This window comes from Rhinichthys klamathensis, unplaced genomic scaffold (genome assembly GCF_029890125.1).
Source record: "Rhinichthys klamathensis goyatoka isolate OS25496 unplaced genomic scaffold, OSU_Roscu_1.1 h1tg000011l_1, whole genome shotgun sequence".
NCBI lineage: Eukaryota > Metazoa > Chordata > Actinopteri > Cypriniformes > Leuciscidae > Rhinichthys > Rhinichthys klamathensis.
In genome coordinates this window covers 7,934,078-7,952,083 of record NW_026606564.1, presented here as the reverse complement: position 1 = coordinate 7,952,083, position 18,006 = coordinate 7,934,078, and the positions used below count along the sequence as shown (strand labels likewise).

The window sequence follows — 18,006 nt, the reverse complement described above, 5'->3', positions numbered from 1 at the left end:
ATAGTGGATGCCATCGCCTTGGCTTACCAAGCTCAAGGCGTGCCCTGCCCGCTCAGGTTGCATGCACACTCCACGAGAGGCGTCGCATCCTCCTGGGCGCTGGCACGTGGCTCCTCGCTAACAGATATCTGTAGAGCTGCGGGCTGGGCGACACCTAACACGTTCGCTAGATATTATAGCCTACGTGTAGAGCCGGTCTCCTCCCGTGTTCTCACCCTAAACGGGTAGAAGCACCGAGAGGCCCGGCTCTGTCGGCTTGCTGCACCCTACTGTGCACCCTTATTGCTCCAGAGTGAAAAACCTGTTGAGTCCTCCAAAAACCCCTCGGCCCGGACATGGCGGAGCGTCCAGGTGCCAGGCCTTTATCCGCTGAATCCTTGAGAACCGGATCTGGGCTGGGTTCCATATGTGTGACCCTACGGGGATCCCATATGTGTATATTTTCCACGGCTGCTCCTAACGGAAGCCCGTGTCTTTCCCTTGGGCTAAGTCACCCACTATCTCATATGTAGTACAGCCTTCGGGCTAGTCCATATGTATTCCCCACATAACTCCTTGAAGTAAGTGGCTTCCGCAGCGTCCTCCTTCCTAACTGAAGGGCACGCTTTCCCAGTGTTATCCAATAATCTCACTGTATGGGTTATTACGGAACAACAGTGACAGATACACTCTGTGTGTAGCCTCCTCCTATCGTCCTTCTAGGCAAGAAGGTGTAGAGGCTTGCATGGGGCGCTGGATGGGGTGCAGCAGCTGTGGCGCTTTGGTAGGGATTCCTATTGGTCAGTCTGACCTACGTTGTAGTGACTGACCGATAGGGAACGTCTCGGTTACATATGGTAACCCTCGTTCCCTGAGGGAGGGAACGGAGACGTAGGTCCCGTCGCCACATCTGCTGCCGCCCGCTGGGGCGGCCAGCTTTTTCAGGTTTGGCTCCTCAGCAAAAAACTAGCGTGCAATCATAACAGCTGCTGTTAAATACCCGCGCTGACGAGGACGCGCAGCTGATGCAAATGATTGCATGCCAATGTGCATTGGCTTGTTTTAGTTTCACTCGAAGTAGATTGGCCTCTCTAGCGAGATTCCTATTGGTCAGTCTGACCTACGTCTCCGTTCCCTCCCTCAGGGAACGAGGGTTACCATATGTAACCGAGACGTTTTCAATGGAAGATCGAGTTATGATGTTTTGATTCCCCCCAAACAGAACATAGACATGGATGAATAGTTTACAATAAGATCTATAACAAGCATTTACAAAATGGATTTCATGCCAACTTGTTAACATTATATTTGGTTTTGCTTGGACTAAGCAGTTCTCAAAAAGTATTAACGAAAATATGATTGGTTGTCCCAAGTGAATTTAACTGATTGTCGCAAAGTCTGATGTGAGTTTTATATGTGATGTGAGTGAAGTTAATCTTATATTGCAGATGAGAGAGTTCACATCCATACACCGTGTATATTTGGAGAGACCCAGCACCTTAAACTTTCTTATGTTTAGTTCCAGCTCTTATCAAACAGACTTTAATTAGTTAGTCGAGGTCTTTGAGTTCACATGAAAATGATGGACGGGTTGATAATTCTATGAGAATGTGGATCTCCAGAACCAGTACTGAGCATTTCTGGTTTAGAAGAACAAGTAACCTTATCATTTACTCTTCCCTTTTGTTCTCCTACATCTACCATATTGGCACTAGGCTGTTCTAATATAAAAGCATGTCTTCCTCCTACTGGTGCATCTCTGATCTGATAGCTACACAGTCATTGTTTGTTTTCTCTTCCTTGTCTGATCATTGTTCATTCGTTGTCCAGAGGAGAACTGGCCGTCCGACTGAGCCTGGTTTCTCCCAAGGTTTTGTTTCTCCATTCTGTCACCTGATAGAGTCTGGGTTCCTTGCCACTATCTCCTCTGGCTTGCTTAGTTGGGGAAATTTATTATTCTTAATATTTTTGATCTGCCTGCTTTGACAACATTGTATGAGACCTGAACTGAGCTGGACAATGGCATCACTGTTTTCCCCAGAGCTGCTGTATCGATAAATTAACTAAGAAAGGCAGGTAAACGTACCGTTTACACGACAACAATGTACTAAAAAACTAAACGTTTTTTTTCCCCTCTTTACAGATGACAAAGTCCGCTGTAAAGCTGATTTGAAACAATTTGTATTGTGACAAGCGCTATATAAATAAAGGTTACTTAACTTGACTTGACTTAATATTTCCTGCTTTATGTTCAAATCTGTCACAAATTACAAATCTCTCTCTCTCTCTTATCTTCCTTCCGGTTTGTAGTGGGAGAGGTGTCACGGTGAAGGGGAATGTTTATGGACTTTTCTATTGTCTTTCTTACTTCTTTTGATTACAATTGATATCCAAATCTAACATTAATTCTAGAAGCAAAGTTTAGTTTGAGTTTCATTGAAGCATTGTGAAGTTAGAATTTACGTGGCGAGTGCAGGGATGGCATCGCACCTGGATGTGTGAACGCCGTCGCTATCGCTCTGTCACAGATTTAGATGCATCACTCAAGTTGGAGTAACATTTGAGGATGTGTTGCTTGATGTAGCTGAGCGAGTGGGATGAATAAGGCCATGGTGGTCTTTTGAAGGAGGAACAACTGGTGATTCGGTTGGTAGAGAGCGGCATAGTGGTAAGTGGAGCTTATGTTATTGTTCAACCTTTAGTATTCCCAACTGTAAAGTTAATTATTTAAAATGTGCCGCCATTTATTCCTGATGAAGATATACAGTGTGAGCTATCGAGGTATGGACAATTTGCAAGTGGAATTAAGATAATACCGCTTGGGTGTAAATATGAATCTCTGATGCATGTGTTGCCTTTCAGACTGCAGGTGTTTGTTTTTGAACGCCCCGACATTAAACTTGTCTTTTGTCTCGTGTACGAAGGGAAAACGTACATGTTGTATGCGAACACTGGGGAAATGTGCTGTTTTGAATGCGCCTCTGTAGGACATGTTCGATTGTCATGCCCACATAGAGATAAAAGGGATGAAGGAGATAGGTCAAAGTAATGATACGAATGGTAGTGTGGAGAAAACTGAAACAGAAAGAGTGGAAACTGAGGATCAGAATGTGCATAATGAAAAGGATTCAGGTAATTTTAGTACTGAGAGTGAGACTACCGAAGCATTTAAGGTGGTAGATAATGTCAATGGTGAGACACAGGTGGTTGAAGAGATGGTGATGACAGAAACTGAGAAGAATACAGAGCAAGTGGAAATGGTAGAAACTTGTAAAGAAGTGATGGAGAGATAGTGACTTCAGAGGGTAAGCAATCAGGATAAATGGTTAATAATGAAAGTGAGGATGATGCTTTGTCAGATAGCCTATATCAGATGTGTCAAATTTATCTCAGATGGGATGTGAACAGTTTTATTCTTTGGAAGAAATATATGCTTTTTTTTGGATGAGAATTTAGGGAAAGTAGCAGAAGTGAAGGATTACTTCGCTGATACTAAGAAATTTGAAAGTTCTGTCTTATACGGGATGAAACAGGTTGGAGAAGACAAACTAAATAGGAAGAAGAGGTTTCGATTGAAAAAGTTTGTCACGAAAATAAGAAAGGGGAAAACCCCAAAGAAAAGGAAATTTAAATGTGTAATTCACTAAGGGTGTCTCTATTTCTTCTTTTCTTCCTGGCTTTCTTTTCCCTCTATTGGAACTTTTTTTATGGAGGTTGGAAGAGTAGGATCCTTAAACATCAATGGGGGAAGAGATAGAGTTTTAAAAGAGCAATGATTTCTGAATTTATTAAAAGTAATTATTTTTTACAAGAAACACATTCTGATAGTAATAATGAAGTAGAGTGGTTTAGATGGTGGGAAGGAGAGAGTAAATTAAGTCATGGAACAAATTTTAGTATGGGTGTTACAATTCTCTTCTCAAAATCTTTGGATTTAAAAATTGTGACAACGAGAGAGAGAGAGAAAAAAAAGGGTTGGGTTTTATTGGTTGTAGCAGAAATTAAAAATGTTAAATTCCTTTTTGTTTATGTGTATGCTCCAAATATAGGATTGCATAGTGAAATAACATTTCAAAAGCTAAATGATGCAATTAAACAATAATGATGGCAATACATGTGATGATGCCAATCTTTCATTTGAAAATTACGTCATATGCTCTCAATGACAAATGAGGAACAATTAGTTAATGCGTTTATGACATCAAGGCTAGATTATTGTAATGCTATTATGGGTGGTTGCCCTGCACGCTTAATAAACAAACTACAGCTGGTCCAAAACACAGCAGCTAGAGTTCTTGTAGAACCAGGAAGTATGACCATATCAGCCCGGTTCTGTCAACACTGCATTGGCTCCCTATTAAACATCGTATACATTTTAAAATATTGCTGATTACTTACAAAGCACTAAATGGTTTAGCTCCCCAGTAATTGAGCGAGCTCTTAACGCATTGTAGTCCTTCACATCTATTGCGATCTCAAAATTACGGCCAGTTGAAAATACCTAGAATTTCAAAATCGACTGCTGGTGGTAGATATTTTACCTATTTAGCACCAAAACTTTGGAACAGTCTTCCTAACATTGTCCGAGAAGCAGACACACTCTGTCAGTTCAAATCTAGACTAAAAACACATCTCTTTGACCTAGCGGTTCCTACCACGTGGCTACGCGGAAGCGATAAATAATTCTTTATTATAAATTTTTAAGGCCAGACAAGTAGTTTGTTGAGGGTTGGTTTGCAAAGAAGGACTACAAGCTTGCGCACAGAACTGCCTTAATTCTACGTGGCATTGATTCAACAAGGTGCTGAAAGCATTCTTTAGAAATGTTGGCCCATATTGATAGGATAGCATCTTGCAGTTGACAGATGGAGACTTCTGATTGGTGGACCGTTAGTTCATAAGAAACTCTGTTTGTTTGAGATCTGTTTAAACTCCCAGAAGACGGCATGTAGCCGAAACACGTTGGAGTTTTTTAGATGGTTAATTTGACCAAGCCATAAGAATAAAGGCTTTTTAACTTTTTCAATTGAGAGTGCCTTGGAGTTCTCCTTTCTTTGATCTTTAGCATCTTGCAGTTGATGGAGATTTGTGGGATGCACATCCAGGGCACGAAGCTCCCGTTCCACCACATCCCAAAGATGCTCTATTGGGTTGAGATCTGGTGACTGTGGGGGCCATTTTAGTACAGTGAACTCATTGTCATGTTCAAGAAACCAATTTGAAATGATTCGAGCTTTGTGACATGGTTTTCCTGCTGGAAGTAGCCATCAGAGGATGGGTACATGGTGGCCATAAAGGGATGGACATGGTCAGAAACAATGTTCAGGTAGGCCGTGGCATTTAAACGATGCCCAATTGGCACTAAGGGGCCTAAAGTGTGCCAAGAAAACATCCCCCACACCATTACACCACCACCACCAGCCTGCACAGTGGTAACAAGGCATGATGGATCCATGTTCTCATTCTGTTTATGCCAAATTCTGACTCTACCATATGAATGTCTCAACAGAAATCGAGACTCATCAGACCAGGCAACATTTTTCCAGTCTTCAACTGTCCAATTTTGGTGAGCTCTTGCAAATTGTAGCCTATTTTCCCTATTTGTAGTGGAGATGAGTGGTACCCGGTGGGGTCTTCTGCTGTTGTAGCCCATCCACCTCAAGGTGCGTGTTGTGGCTTCACAAATGCTTTGCTGCATACCTCGGTTGTAACGAGTGGTTATTTCAGTCAAAGTTGCTCTTCTATCAGCTTGAATCAGTCGGCCCATTCTCCTCTGACCTCTAGCATCAACAAGGTATTTTCGCCCACAGGACTGCCACATACTGGATGTTTTTCCCTTTTCACACCATTCTTTGTAAACCCTAGAAATGGTTGTGCGTGAAAATCCCAGTAACTGAGCAGATTGTGAAATACTCAGACCGGCCCGCCTGGCACCAACAACCTTGCCACGCTCAAAATTGCTTAAATCACCTTTCTTTCCCATTCTGACATTCAGTTTGGAGTTCAGGAGATTGTCTTGACCAGGACCACACCCCTAAATGCATTGAAGCAACTGCCATGTGATTGGTTGATTAGATAATTGCATTAATGAGAAATTGAACAGGTGTTCCTAATATTCCTTTAGGTGAATGTATATATTCAAACGCGCATACCTGTGGACTGAACACGTGATGCGCATGCACATGCTGTCTGCGTTTGCGCAGGTTTGCGTTTTTGGGGTTTGCGCAGAGATAACCTTTTTTTCAAAAATTTTCACCAGGCACCCGAGCGCGTTGAGTGTTTTCTGTTAAAACGGTGTCGTGTTAGCGGCCCCTAAGTTTATAACTAATGATCTTTGCAACGGAAGTGAATCAATCAATCAAAACTAACTTTAGCTGGACAATAACTTTATTCTAGAGCTGCTGTAAAGCCAAAACAATCTCTGTTACTGTAATTTCCTATTATCATTGTAAAGCTGCTTTGAAACAATCTATATTGTTAAAAGCGCTATATAAATTAAGGTGACTTGACTTGTACCTTTACTGGTTGTAGAGATCTTTGATGGAATGACATCCTCACGCTAAGATCAATAATGAAGTTCTTCGTCTGCTGGTCAGTCTGGAACACTCTCTATTGCGTTTGCAATAATTGAAGCTGTATTATATTTTTTGTATATTTGTTATAGTTTTCACATGATTTTATATCATTGTTTTGTTAAATACACACAGTATTGTTGTGTGTTATTACTGTATTATGTTTAATACAGTATATCTTCAGTTAAAACCAAAAACGCATACTGTCTACTAAAGTGGACTCCTGAAAATCTCATAAGAAAAAAACCTGACTGAGGTTGTCACAATTCATGCATGAAAGTATTTGGTGCTGTGATGAACACGACTGAATGCAAAAATCTGTATGGCCGTTTAAAACATTTAATACTGTTCAGAAACAGAAAGTAGCGCTTGTTTGTTTATCGGAGTTACCAAGGTAAAAGCTGCATTTGTGCTATTCAATAGCGCCATCTGCTGTAAGAGAGTGAATGTGCATTTTCATTCAGCGCGACTCCTTCACTCGTTCCGCCATGCTTCTCATCCGTGTTGGTGTTGTTTACATCAGAGTGTGGATGACTCTTTGACGCAGTATACAGTGGTGTTGTGCATTTTAACCAGTTGATGGAAAAGTTCTCTCAAAATGCAGAATTCGGAATAGTCCGTAATACAATAATTATCACGATATTTTGTAGTGCCCATGATAACAATACCGTGCATGTTCATTATCGTGATATACCGTATTACAGTATATCGGCACATGTCTAATGTGGATAAGCTGTATTAAAGTCTGTAAAAATATAATTTATTGTTTTATTTATTACCATTTTTGTCCGATTGTATTCCTTATTTGAAATTTATTATTGAAACAATATAATTATAATAAACAGTTACCATTTTACCATGCAGTTGGTATAACATGCACCATTTAAAATAGGCAGAATGGACAGTGAGATTTCAGATCTGGAGCAGAGGGGACCAGGAATAACATCTTATTGTGACAATGAACTGAATGGAAAAGAGCTGTGAGAAGATGTAAGAATATTCTTCACAAATTCTATATTTTGGGTTCTATGGAAACAACAGGACGTAGTTTTGGAACTACATGAGGTTGGGTAAATAATGACATGACAAGTTTAATTTTTAGGTGATCTATTCCTTGAAGAAGTCAAACGATACGGTATTTCCAGGGATAAAACTTCAATGTAAGATTTATTGCTTGTCTCTGTTGACATACTGTAGACAATCTGAGCAGTAAGGCTGTTTTGTCAAATCTATACAGTTTTGGAAAAAGAGCCCAAATAAAAGCTCACACATAGCTGAGGTGACTTCATCTTTCAAAAGCTGAATACTTGACTGCTCTCCATTCTCACACATCCAGGCTTGCCCTCCAGCACTCTGGGTAAAAGGCTAAAAATACTGGGCTGTAAGCCATCACCAGTAGCCCAGGGATTAGAGGAGCTCAGTGTCTCTGGCAGCTCTCCAGTTCCATAGTAGCTTTTGTGTTTCAGATAGAGGCTTGTCTCAAAGACTTCTCAGAGGCCCAACATGAAATTACTGTTTTGTTTCTGTGAGATCTGTCAGTTTGTTTTCTGTTGAATTCTTACAGCCTAACATGTCTCTGGGCTGTATGTTATTGGCTGATAATGAATTCTTAATCCTTTTTTAAACGACTAAAGGGTATATTGTCAATTTTGAGTTGGGACTCTGAAAACCTTAGTACAAGATTGAGCCTTTAAAAAAAAAAGAAGTAATTTTAAATCGCTTTAGGCCAGAATATAACACTTTTGAAAAATAAAATAAAAAATAAATAAATTCTGGTTCTTCAATTAGAAACAGCCAATTGTTGTATCTTTGATATTTGATAATAATAAAGTAATGGTCATTTGTGAGTGTGTGAAGTTTATATCAAATGCATACATTTAAAACATTTTAGGTCGTCAAATTTAGCCTACTAATTAACAAAGTTTATTTGTATCGTTAAATTTGGCTGTGTTGATGAGGGAAAAACATGTCATTATAAAATAAGCAATGGATGTGGGTGTTGTTAATATGCATTTGCAAGTCTTTGCTTGCCTAGTTTCTGTTCCATAACTTGTCAATAGATGTCAAATTGCTGCAGTAAACAGATTCCTTACACTTAGCTTCAGCTCACAAAGATTGTGTTTGTGTTCATTTAAACATGCTGAACTCATGGCTTGTCAGGGCTCCCGAGAGAAATGTCTCACAAACATTTGCAGCCACCTGTTTAAATCTGTGTTATGTCTTCAGAATTTCCCTTTAGTATTTGGAATGAAACCTGCAGACTATGTATGTTTGGCTCTCATAACAATTTTCATCATATTTTTTTTTTGTCAACTTCTCTTCATAAGCTTCATTGCACTTGTTAGCTTATTAACTTGCAGTCTGCCATCACTACTGAGTTGTATCTAAAACTTGTAGAAGAAATTGCAAGTATTTTACAGCAGCGGAACCAGGATGTAGGTATAATGGAAATATACACTTTGCTTGGGAATTGAACATTCCTTCTTGCCATTCCCAGAGAACTTTAGTAGTTGGAATGTTGAGGGAGTGAGCCAGAATATTACAGGATCACAGTCAAGCCACAAGTGTGTCTAATGTCCTAATTGGATTATGTAGTTTTGGTTTCTTGACAGCAAATTATTCAAACAACCCCAACCTATGCTTTTTTTCAAGAGATGACAAATAAAGACAGCATTTTGGTGTAAACATCAAAATCAGCATTTAAGTCTACTCCTTAAAATGTTCAGGTAACATTGCCAGATGGTATGTGACTACATAGTGTTAAAGCTCATTCAAGAAGTGATCAAGAACTTTGTGGTCATTGCTGAGCACCCAGCACATTCGCTTAAAGAATTCATGGGAAAAGTAGCTGAAGTAATTTTTTGTTTCCCCCAGAAGTCCCCCATTTTGTCAACCAGATCTCACAACAAGCCTGGAGGTTTGAACTGAATAAAAACACAAGTGGACCCCCTTATATTTTTGCATGAAGTCACCTTTGAGCAACTGAATAAACATCTGGGGTTTTTTATGTGTCATGATTTCCTTATGAGGCAGCTCTTTTTCAAGCTCAGGATATATTGCATGAACATTTGGAAATGTAGCTGCATGACAAGAGTCAGTATCTAGTGCCAAAAACTTGGTGTCTTGACATGGCTTTCCTCAGCAAAATTGTATCTAAATGATCAGAGCAGAATGTTTCTAGAAACCTCCAGTGCTGTCATTAATGTCAACATCTGCAGCTCTGTTGATGTATGTTTTCTGGGCAACCCCTAGGTTGTAGTTAATAATAGACAGCACCTATATTAGAAGACAAAAGTGGCAGATTTAAAGCTATAATCTTCCCTGTAATAACATATGTGTTTTAAAACCTGTGTCCGTGAGTTTTGTAAATCCATTTATTCCTTTGCCTCTCATTGAATGTGTAAAAGGAACCCAGAAATTACACATAATGAGCTACTACTCTGCCAATGCTGTCAATTGGTGTGACCAATATGGTCATTAGCTGACAGTCTTGTCCCTTAAATGTGTTATGAAAGTAACTCTCAGCTCTCCTCGTCACAAACCGCAGAATGCTGGTTAAATTTAAGCCAGCTATGCGGCAGACCCAGCAAGTGTGTTTTATGCTTGCATGCTCTAAAATAAACTGACAAAAGAGGGACTGCCCCATCACATGCTGCCTACGCCATGTCTAAAACATGCAATATTTGCTGAAATGTACCCAGCAACCATAACTGTAAAAGTATACTGTATGTGGGGTTCATTGCTATTAGTTAGGTTGCTGATATTTCTGTGATTATTAGTGGTCTTAGCATCATTATTATTATTGTTCATTCATAGGGTTAGTGATTTGCACAAACTCTGAACCTTGGTGAATGGTTAAAAAAAATCTAAACAAAGCCATAGATATTTCCATATTTTCACTTGGGCCACCAAGCAACTAGCAACCCATCAACAGTATGCAAATTTCAGGTCTTGAAATCTCTGATGAGCTGTTTCATTAGTGAGACCAGATCCAAAATGTGTACATTTGTACATACTATATGCCAGTGTTTCTCAACTCTCAGTCCCGATATGCACATTTTGTCTCTCTTAGTTACACTGCTGATTTAAACAATCAACTCCTTAGCAGAGAGCTGCATGAATCTAGATCTAGGGCCCTATTTTAACGATCTAAGCCCATGGTCTAAAGTGCACGGCGCAAGTGCACTTAGGGTGTGTCCGAATTTACTTTTGCTAGTTTAACGACGGGAAAAATGGTCGGCGCGCCTAGCGCATGGTCTAAAAGAGTTGTCCCTATTCTCTTATAGGAGTAGTTCACTTTAAAATGAAAATTGCCCCATGATTTACTCACCCTCAAGCCATCCTAGGTGTATATGACTTTCTTATTTCAGACGAATACAATCGGAGTTATATTAATAAATGTCCTGGCTCTTCTAAGCTTGAATGGAAGTAAAAGGAGCTTAAAGTGTGACTGTGGCTTAAAGTGATACTATTAGTCCAGACAAATAAGAACTACTTTAGAGTTCCTGCTACATAACTGAATGAATGAATTGGCAGTGGATTGCAACCAAAAGATTGAAGCTCAAAAAAGTGCATCCATCCGACATAAACGAACTCTAAACGGCTCCGGGGGGATAATAAAGGCCTTCTTGAGTACAAGAAGGCCTACACAAACGCATCGCTTCACTTCAGAACACCTTTATTAACCTGCCAGAGCCGTTTCGAGCACTTTTATCAGGCTTGGATGCACTTTGATGGACTTAAAAATATACCGATTGACTCCCATTATAAAGCTTGGAAGAGCCAGGACTTTTTTAATCTAACTTAATATAACGATTATATTCGTCTGAAAGAAGAATGTAATATAAACCTAGGATGGCTTCAGGGTGAGTAAATCATGGGCTAATTTTTATTTTTGGGTGAACTATCCCTTTAAGTGTAATGCGCAACTTATGCGAGTAAAGCCTAGTTCACACTACATGATTTTAAGCCCGATTTGCAAATCGTTGAGCTCGCCGACAGGTCAGGGTGTTATCGCGTGCAAATTGCAGGGGATTAGCGGGCGATGAACGCTCACCAATCTGTTAGTATGAAAGAGCCAACAACGCTTCAAAGACGCTCGCAGACGCGTCGCCGAGCCCAGAAAAATATCTAGCATGCTAGATATCCAGAGCTGTCGCACACGACTCAAGCTCACGCGATGTCATGAGCTACAGCCAATCAGAGCAAGGCATGTTCGCGTGTTGTGTTCTTCTTCGTCTTCTTCGCTGGGTATTGGCGCGCGTGCTGTTTCGCGTCATTTCCGGTTCGTTTTATCGGATGATTTTTCGTGACAAAACGTGGTTTGTAGACAAGATAGAATCGTTGGGTGACAGAGTTGTTGTCAACTCGTGTAGTGCGTTACCTCCTGTTGCGAATCAATCACGTTGTTTCATGTGGTGTGAACTAGTAGCTCAACAACTTGAACACTCCTGATTTCACAGAGAGCAAGTCATGTAGTGTGAACCGCACAGTTCAGCCCGACGTTTTAAAATCATGTAGTGTGAACTAGGCTTAATGCGATGTACTGCTGATATTTACGCTATGCCATGACGCACTACGCTACTTCTGACGTCACAAGTTGCGTTTAAGGCGTAAGTAGACTGTGGTTGGCCGGAAGCTAGAATTTTACTTTGTAACGTGTTAAATATTAATATTTTTCTTACACAAACTCATGGCTTTGCTTCAGAAGGCCTTTACTAACCCACAGGAGCCGTTTGGAGTTCGTTTATGATAGATGGATGCACTTTTTTGAGCTTCAATCTGTTGGTTGCAATCCACTGCCATTATCAAGCTTGGAAGAGCCAGGACATTTTTTAATATAACTCCGATTGTATTCGTCTAAAAGAAGAATGTCATATACACCTAGGATGGCTTGAGGGTGAATAAATAATGGGCTAATTTTTATTTTAAAGTGAACTACTCCTTTAATGAGTAATGGGTGTGTTTTGGGCATAACGTGCAAAAAAAAAAACAATCAGAGTGTAATTTCCAATTCCCTTTTATTTTCAATGTTTGGCATGTTTGTGTGCTACTGCACGTGCCCTGTGTGTGATAAGCAGAGTGTACGCATGTTGTGGACCCGCCTATAGGGCGCACATTACTAACGCGCTCTTTAAATAACAAAACAAATATTGCGCCATTGACTTTAGACCAGGTTTTTGTTGGTAAATTGATTTCAGTGGCCTCAAAATAGCAAAGCGCCAATAGTACGCCTGAACACACCTGGGTTTTCAGACCAGCACGCCTATGGGCGCAAATGCATTTGCTATTTAAACAACATGGCGCTGGACGTGAAAAGGATAAATGCGTCGGGCGGATACTAGCAAAAAACACTTGCGCCTGGCACTGCATTGCACCTGGTGTATGATAGGGCCCAAAGGAAACATACAAAATGTGCAGTGCTGTGGGTCCCCAGGTCTAGAGTTGAGAACCGCTGCTAAATGCACAGAGCTGGACAGTAGATAAAGTGAAGCCCAGTGTACTGTAGGTTCATACAAACATTAACTTTTGAACTAGAATGGTGTTTTCCATAGGGCATTAGACATTTGAGAACATTAACCACATCAGAATTCATTCATGCTATTGAGCTGACAGGGCGCACATAAAAAAGTGCCCAAAGCACCCCTCCTTAATTTTTCCTTCCTGGAGGTGAAGCCGGGCTTGTCCTTTCATTCATTCAGTTATGTAGCAGGAACTCTAAAGTAGTTCTTATTTGTCTGGACTGATAGTATCACATTTAAGCCACAGTCACACTTTAAGCTCCTTTTACTTCCATTCATACACATACAAACATAGGGGTCCAACTATTGTCAGTATTGGACCCAAGTACTATACGTTATTCCACTCAAATCAGTTTTATCTCGAAAGGGGGCCACTATAAACTAATAAACCTACTGGTCAACCTGTGCAGCTTTATCAGCTCATTCAAGTCACCATGGATTTGCTTTTGCAGCACATGAAAACAGAATCTTCTCGTCATGTCAACAATACAAACCAAACTCTTCCAGGCTTCAGCTACAACTACAGTGTTTGAGAGCGGGTCAAAGTAGATTCTGTTTGTGGGCAGCCAATGGAGACCATAGGCTGGTATTATGCAAATTTGTTACAAACCTACGTAGGTTTGTGCAGGAAGTAAATCGCTATGATCAGATGCTTTCTTAACTGCTTAACCAACCCGTTCTCATCCCAAGGCGTCATCTAACTGACGCTTTTGACCATGTTTGACCATGCGTCAACATGCCGACGCACATGGTACCCCTTAAGCGTCAATATGAAACGCGCCTCCTAGTGGTCTAACCCTAACCCTAACCCAGACCTAAACCTACCCATAACGGAAGCGTCATCTAACTGACGCTAAAGGGTGCCATGTGCGTCGGATTTAGACGTATGGTCAAAAGCGTCAGTTAGATGACGCCCGAGGATGAGCGTCTCATATTGACGCTTAAAGGGTACCATGTGCGTCGGCATGTTGACGCATGGTCAAAAGTGTCAGTTAGATGACGCCTTGGGATGAGAATGTGTTGGCTTAACTGTCATTTTTGTTGTGTGTGTTTATTTAGTTACCGAGAGGAAAGCTTGTGGCACATATTTACATATTCATCTAAACGTCGCTCTCAGCAGCGTGGACGATGTCAGAATGTTCGTTAACAGTACATCGCTGCAAAGGTATATCCAACTTCTTTTTAATTCTAAGCGAAGAATGAGAACAAAAACTGCGCAGCGAGTATATCGGGGCCTTGAATCACGTTCAGTCTTGTACATTATGTGACTGATTTGGTCATCCAAGGCTAGCTCGAGTCACTATGGAGTGTGTGCATGAGTGCGATCATGAGCAATAAGTTGCTGGCTGCAGTTCACTTAACGGCCAACATTAAGAACAGCTGTAATTTCAGAGAAAAGAAAGAAAAAAAAGAAGGAAATTTTATAAAACAGAGAGCAGAATAGGATCAGGAAATAATCTGAATAAGATTTGAACTTGCATTGCCCAGACAAACAGCTTGGTTCTATGTGTAGAGTGTATTTATATCACAATAACGGTATCATATATCACAGTAACTGTAAACTGTACCTCACAACTGTTTATATATTAAAGGGCTTTGTATTAGTAGAAAACCTGTAGTATTTTCGAATTACCATGCTTTCCACCCTCATATCCCCCTGAGACGAGAGATTTATGTATTTTTTGTCTGGAAAAAATCTTCCGATGACGCAAAAAACGTCATTTTGCGTCATCGGAGGATTTTTTGACCAGAGGCTAAAGACTACAGTCAGTAGTAGGGGCTGTTCCGCATGTTTTCATCCTGCCCATAGAGGGTGGGATCTCACTCACATAATGTACACATAGTGTTAGCCATCTTTTTTTGGAAGCTAAGCTAGCAGGCTCTTGTTCTGTGGAGAAAGCTGAGTAGTAGGGGTTACCATCCTCTTTTTCCCGGACATGTCCGGCCGTCGATGTCCGGGATTCAGCTTTAGTTTTCTGCAGTCGCCATTCATTGTTTACATGCACAGCTTTTGTTTCAATCTAACTGAATTAATTCCGATTGGTGAATCTGAATGTAGTGTTTACATGAACGTTAAACAAGTGATCGGTTGATGTGCGTTTTAACATTGCTAAGAAAATTCCCGCTCCTCCGTGAGAGATACGAGACCGGTGCGTCTCACAGGTGTCGCTCATCGGTAATCACGCCACCGGCCTCGTGCCGTTCTCCCGTGGCCCTAGCCTCGTCCTGCTCGCCACAGTAAACATAATGAATAGCGACTGTAGAACGCAAAAGCCGAATTCCGGACATTTTGGGCGATCTCGAAACACATTTTCGGGCAGACTCATCACGGAGACTCACTAGTAGCCTAGACTTGTTGTTTAACTACTGCGCTCTGTTACCGGTAGGCGTGGCCTCCTAGGGCAGCAAAGCAAGTGCATTCTGGGAGTTGTTGTCTTTCATCCACATAAGCCAAAAATACATTTTCTGGCTTTTCTCAGTCTAGAAAGCTCCAAATTCAAAAATAATTTCACATTTCTTCTACATAAATGACCCATTTTAAATACACATTCATCTTTCCAGAGGTGAAGTATCCCTTTAACTAACTTTGTCTTTGTTTGGGACACAACCTTTTCTAAATGGTAAAGGCTAGTGGCTGACACATCCCTTCTGACATTCATATATATATATATATATATATATATATATATATATATATATATATATATATATGCCATCATACCAACAAATCATTTCCTTTTAACAATTCCCAGTAACAGTAATGATATTTGTCTCATTGATCTCTCTTATAGGCTGACAGGTAATGAACCCCTGTCCATTCTGCCACTGACCTCACAGCCAGACGAAAGGGCCGGCAAGGCACACTACAAGCTGTGTGATCGACTCAAACTGGAGAAAAAACAGCGCAGAATGTGCAGACGGGACCCTGGAGTGGCTGAAACTCTCATGGAGGCCATTAGCATGAGTGCCTTAGAGTGCCAGTACCAGTTCCGCTTTGAGAGATGGAACTGCACCTTGGAGGGCCGCTACAGGGCTCACATTTTAAAGAGAGGTAAGTAGTGTGCGATCTATACAATTACTTATTTGGTGGGCTCTATAAACCCCTCCTTTCCGAGAGCCTACTCGGCTCTGATAGCCCAGTCTGTTGTGATTGGTCTATGAAACATCCATTACCAGCTCTGTAGGCTTCCTTAGTACAAATGCCTCAGCTACAACTACAGTGTTTGAGAGCAGAGTAGATTCTGTTTGTGGGGAGTAGATTCTGTTTGTGGGGAGCCAATGGAGACCATAGGCTGGCATTATGCAATTTGTTACAAACCTACGTAGGTTTGTGCAGGAAGTAAAACCGGAATTTCTGACAACTTGTTTCGGGCAGTTCAGAATCGGTTCTTTCTTTTAGCAAACAATAACTCCATTTATTGTGCATTTCGATCTTTGAAATTTTGCAGATCTTTTACATGAAAGGTAATATCCAAAAAAGCATAATAGGGGCACTTTTAAGTTAACCGTTTATCCAGTTGACTTTTCCAATGTATTTAAATTGACAAAATTTAAAAAAGTTATCTCAACTTTTGGCAAGTAAATACTTTTATTTTAATATTGACCTTTTTTGTTTTACTGTGATGGCAAAGCTCCATCAGCAGCCATTACTTCAGTCTCAGTGTTACACGATCCTTAAGAGATCGTTCTAATAAGCTGATTTACTGTACTCAAGACACCAAAAAGTGTGGTACCCACAATACAGAAAGTTTAAATAAAAATATTTATTTTGAAATAGAAATCATTTGTAACATCATAATTGTCTTTACTGTCATTTTAGATTAATTTAATGCTTCCTTGCTGAACAAAAGTAAGAGCAAGGTGAGTTTGGTGCTGTTACTAGCATTCCCTGTGGGTGAAATTCAACATAAAATCACAGGACAAATCACAGGATTGCAGGTCAGTAATGAACTATTGGCTGCCTCATAATCCCCATGTTCCTTGCAGGCTTCAAAGAGACGGCATTCCTCTATGCCATCTCTTCAGCAGGCCTGACCCACGCCATGGCCAAAGCCTGCAGCGCTGGCCGCATGGAGCGCTGCACCTGTGATGAGGCTCCTGACCTGGAGAACCGCAAGGCTTGGCAGTGGGGTGGCTGTGGAGACAACCTCAAGTACAGCAACAAATTTGTCAAAGACTTCTTGGGTAAGAGGTCCAACAAGGACCTCCGCGCCCGGATAGACATGCACAACAGCAATGTAGGAATGAAGGTAGGCTGCTAAGATATAAATTAGAACGTATTTGTCCGGTTAGTACGTTTATGTTTATGGGGGTGATTTTTTTTTTTTTTTGGATCAGGTGTACTGATCCTGAACGTCACAAGCAAAACTGTCTTTAAAATGGGAATCATAAATAATGTGAGAAATGTTGTGTGAAAGAAACATGCATGAGAAACTTGGAGTTATCTGCACACAATATACTGTAGTTGATTGTATCACTTAGCGTTCTTTCTTTCTTTGTTGTGGTTAAAAGCTTCACACATTCTTTACGGTCTCTTAAATAGTCTGTAAAAGACCCATTTTAAATCACTTAAATGTACTTTTTAATTCAGTAATTTATAATAAATGCCCTTTAATCAAGGTTTGGTTTCACTTTCAGTCTAAAGAGCACTAAGTTTGTCCAAGTCCTCCATTGTTTTTGGTAAGAGAAAGAGCCGAGGTAACATTGTAAGAGTAAAAACAAAAAAAAGAAGGTACAGAAAAAGACCCATAACATAGAGCCAAAGTAAACTACAGGTCTGGCACCAACATATTGTCTCATATTGTTAGTTTTAGTTTTAGAATGAATATAAATTACAGCACCGCTCAGCAGAGGCTCAGGACTCTTTGCTCGTCCATCTGAAGTAGTCATCCTCGGGCCATTTTGTCTGCGATAAGAGATTTACAACACTGCAT

General features: G+C 40.5%; 1 protein-coding gene across 1 annotated transcript in view; it reads left to right on the top strand.

Moving 5' to 3' along the window:
• Positions 1–18,006, top strand: part of wnt9a (wingless-type MMTV integration site family, member 9A) — a 72,786-nt gene that overhangs the window by 49,915 nt on the left and 4,865 nt on the right. Inside the window, exons 2-3 of the mRNA XM_056264802.1 lie at positions 15,865–16,124; positions 17,060–17,322. Coding sequence (XP_056120777.1) covers positions 15,865–16,124; positions 17,060–17,322 — 523 coding nt within the window. The remainder of the gene's footprint in view (positions 1–15,864; positions 16,125–17,059; positions 17,323–18,006) is intronic.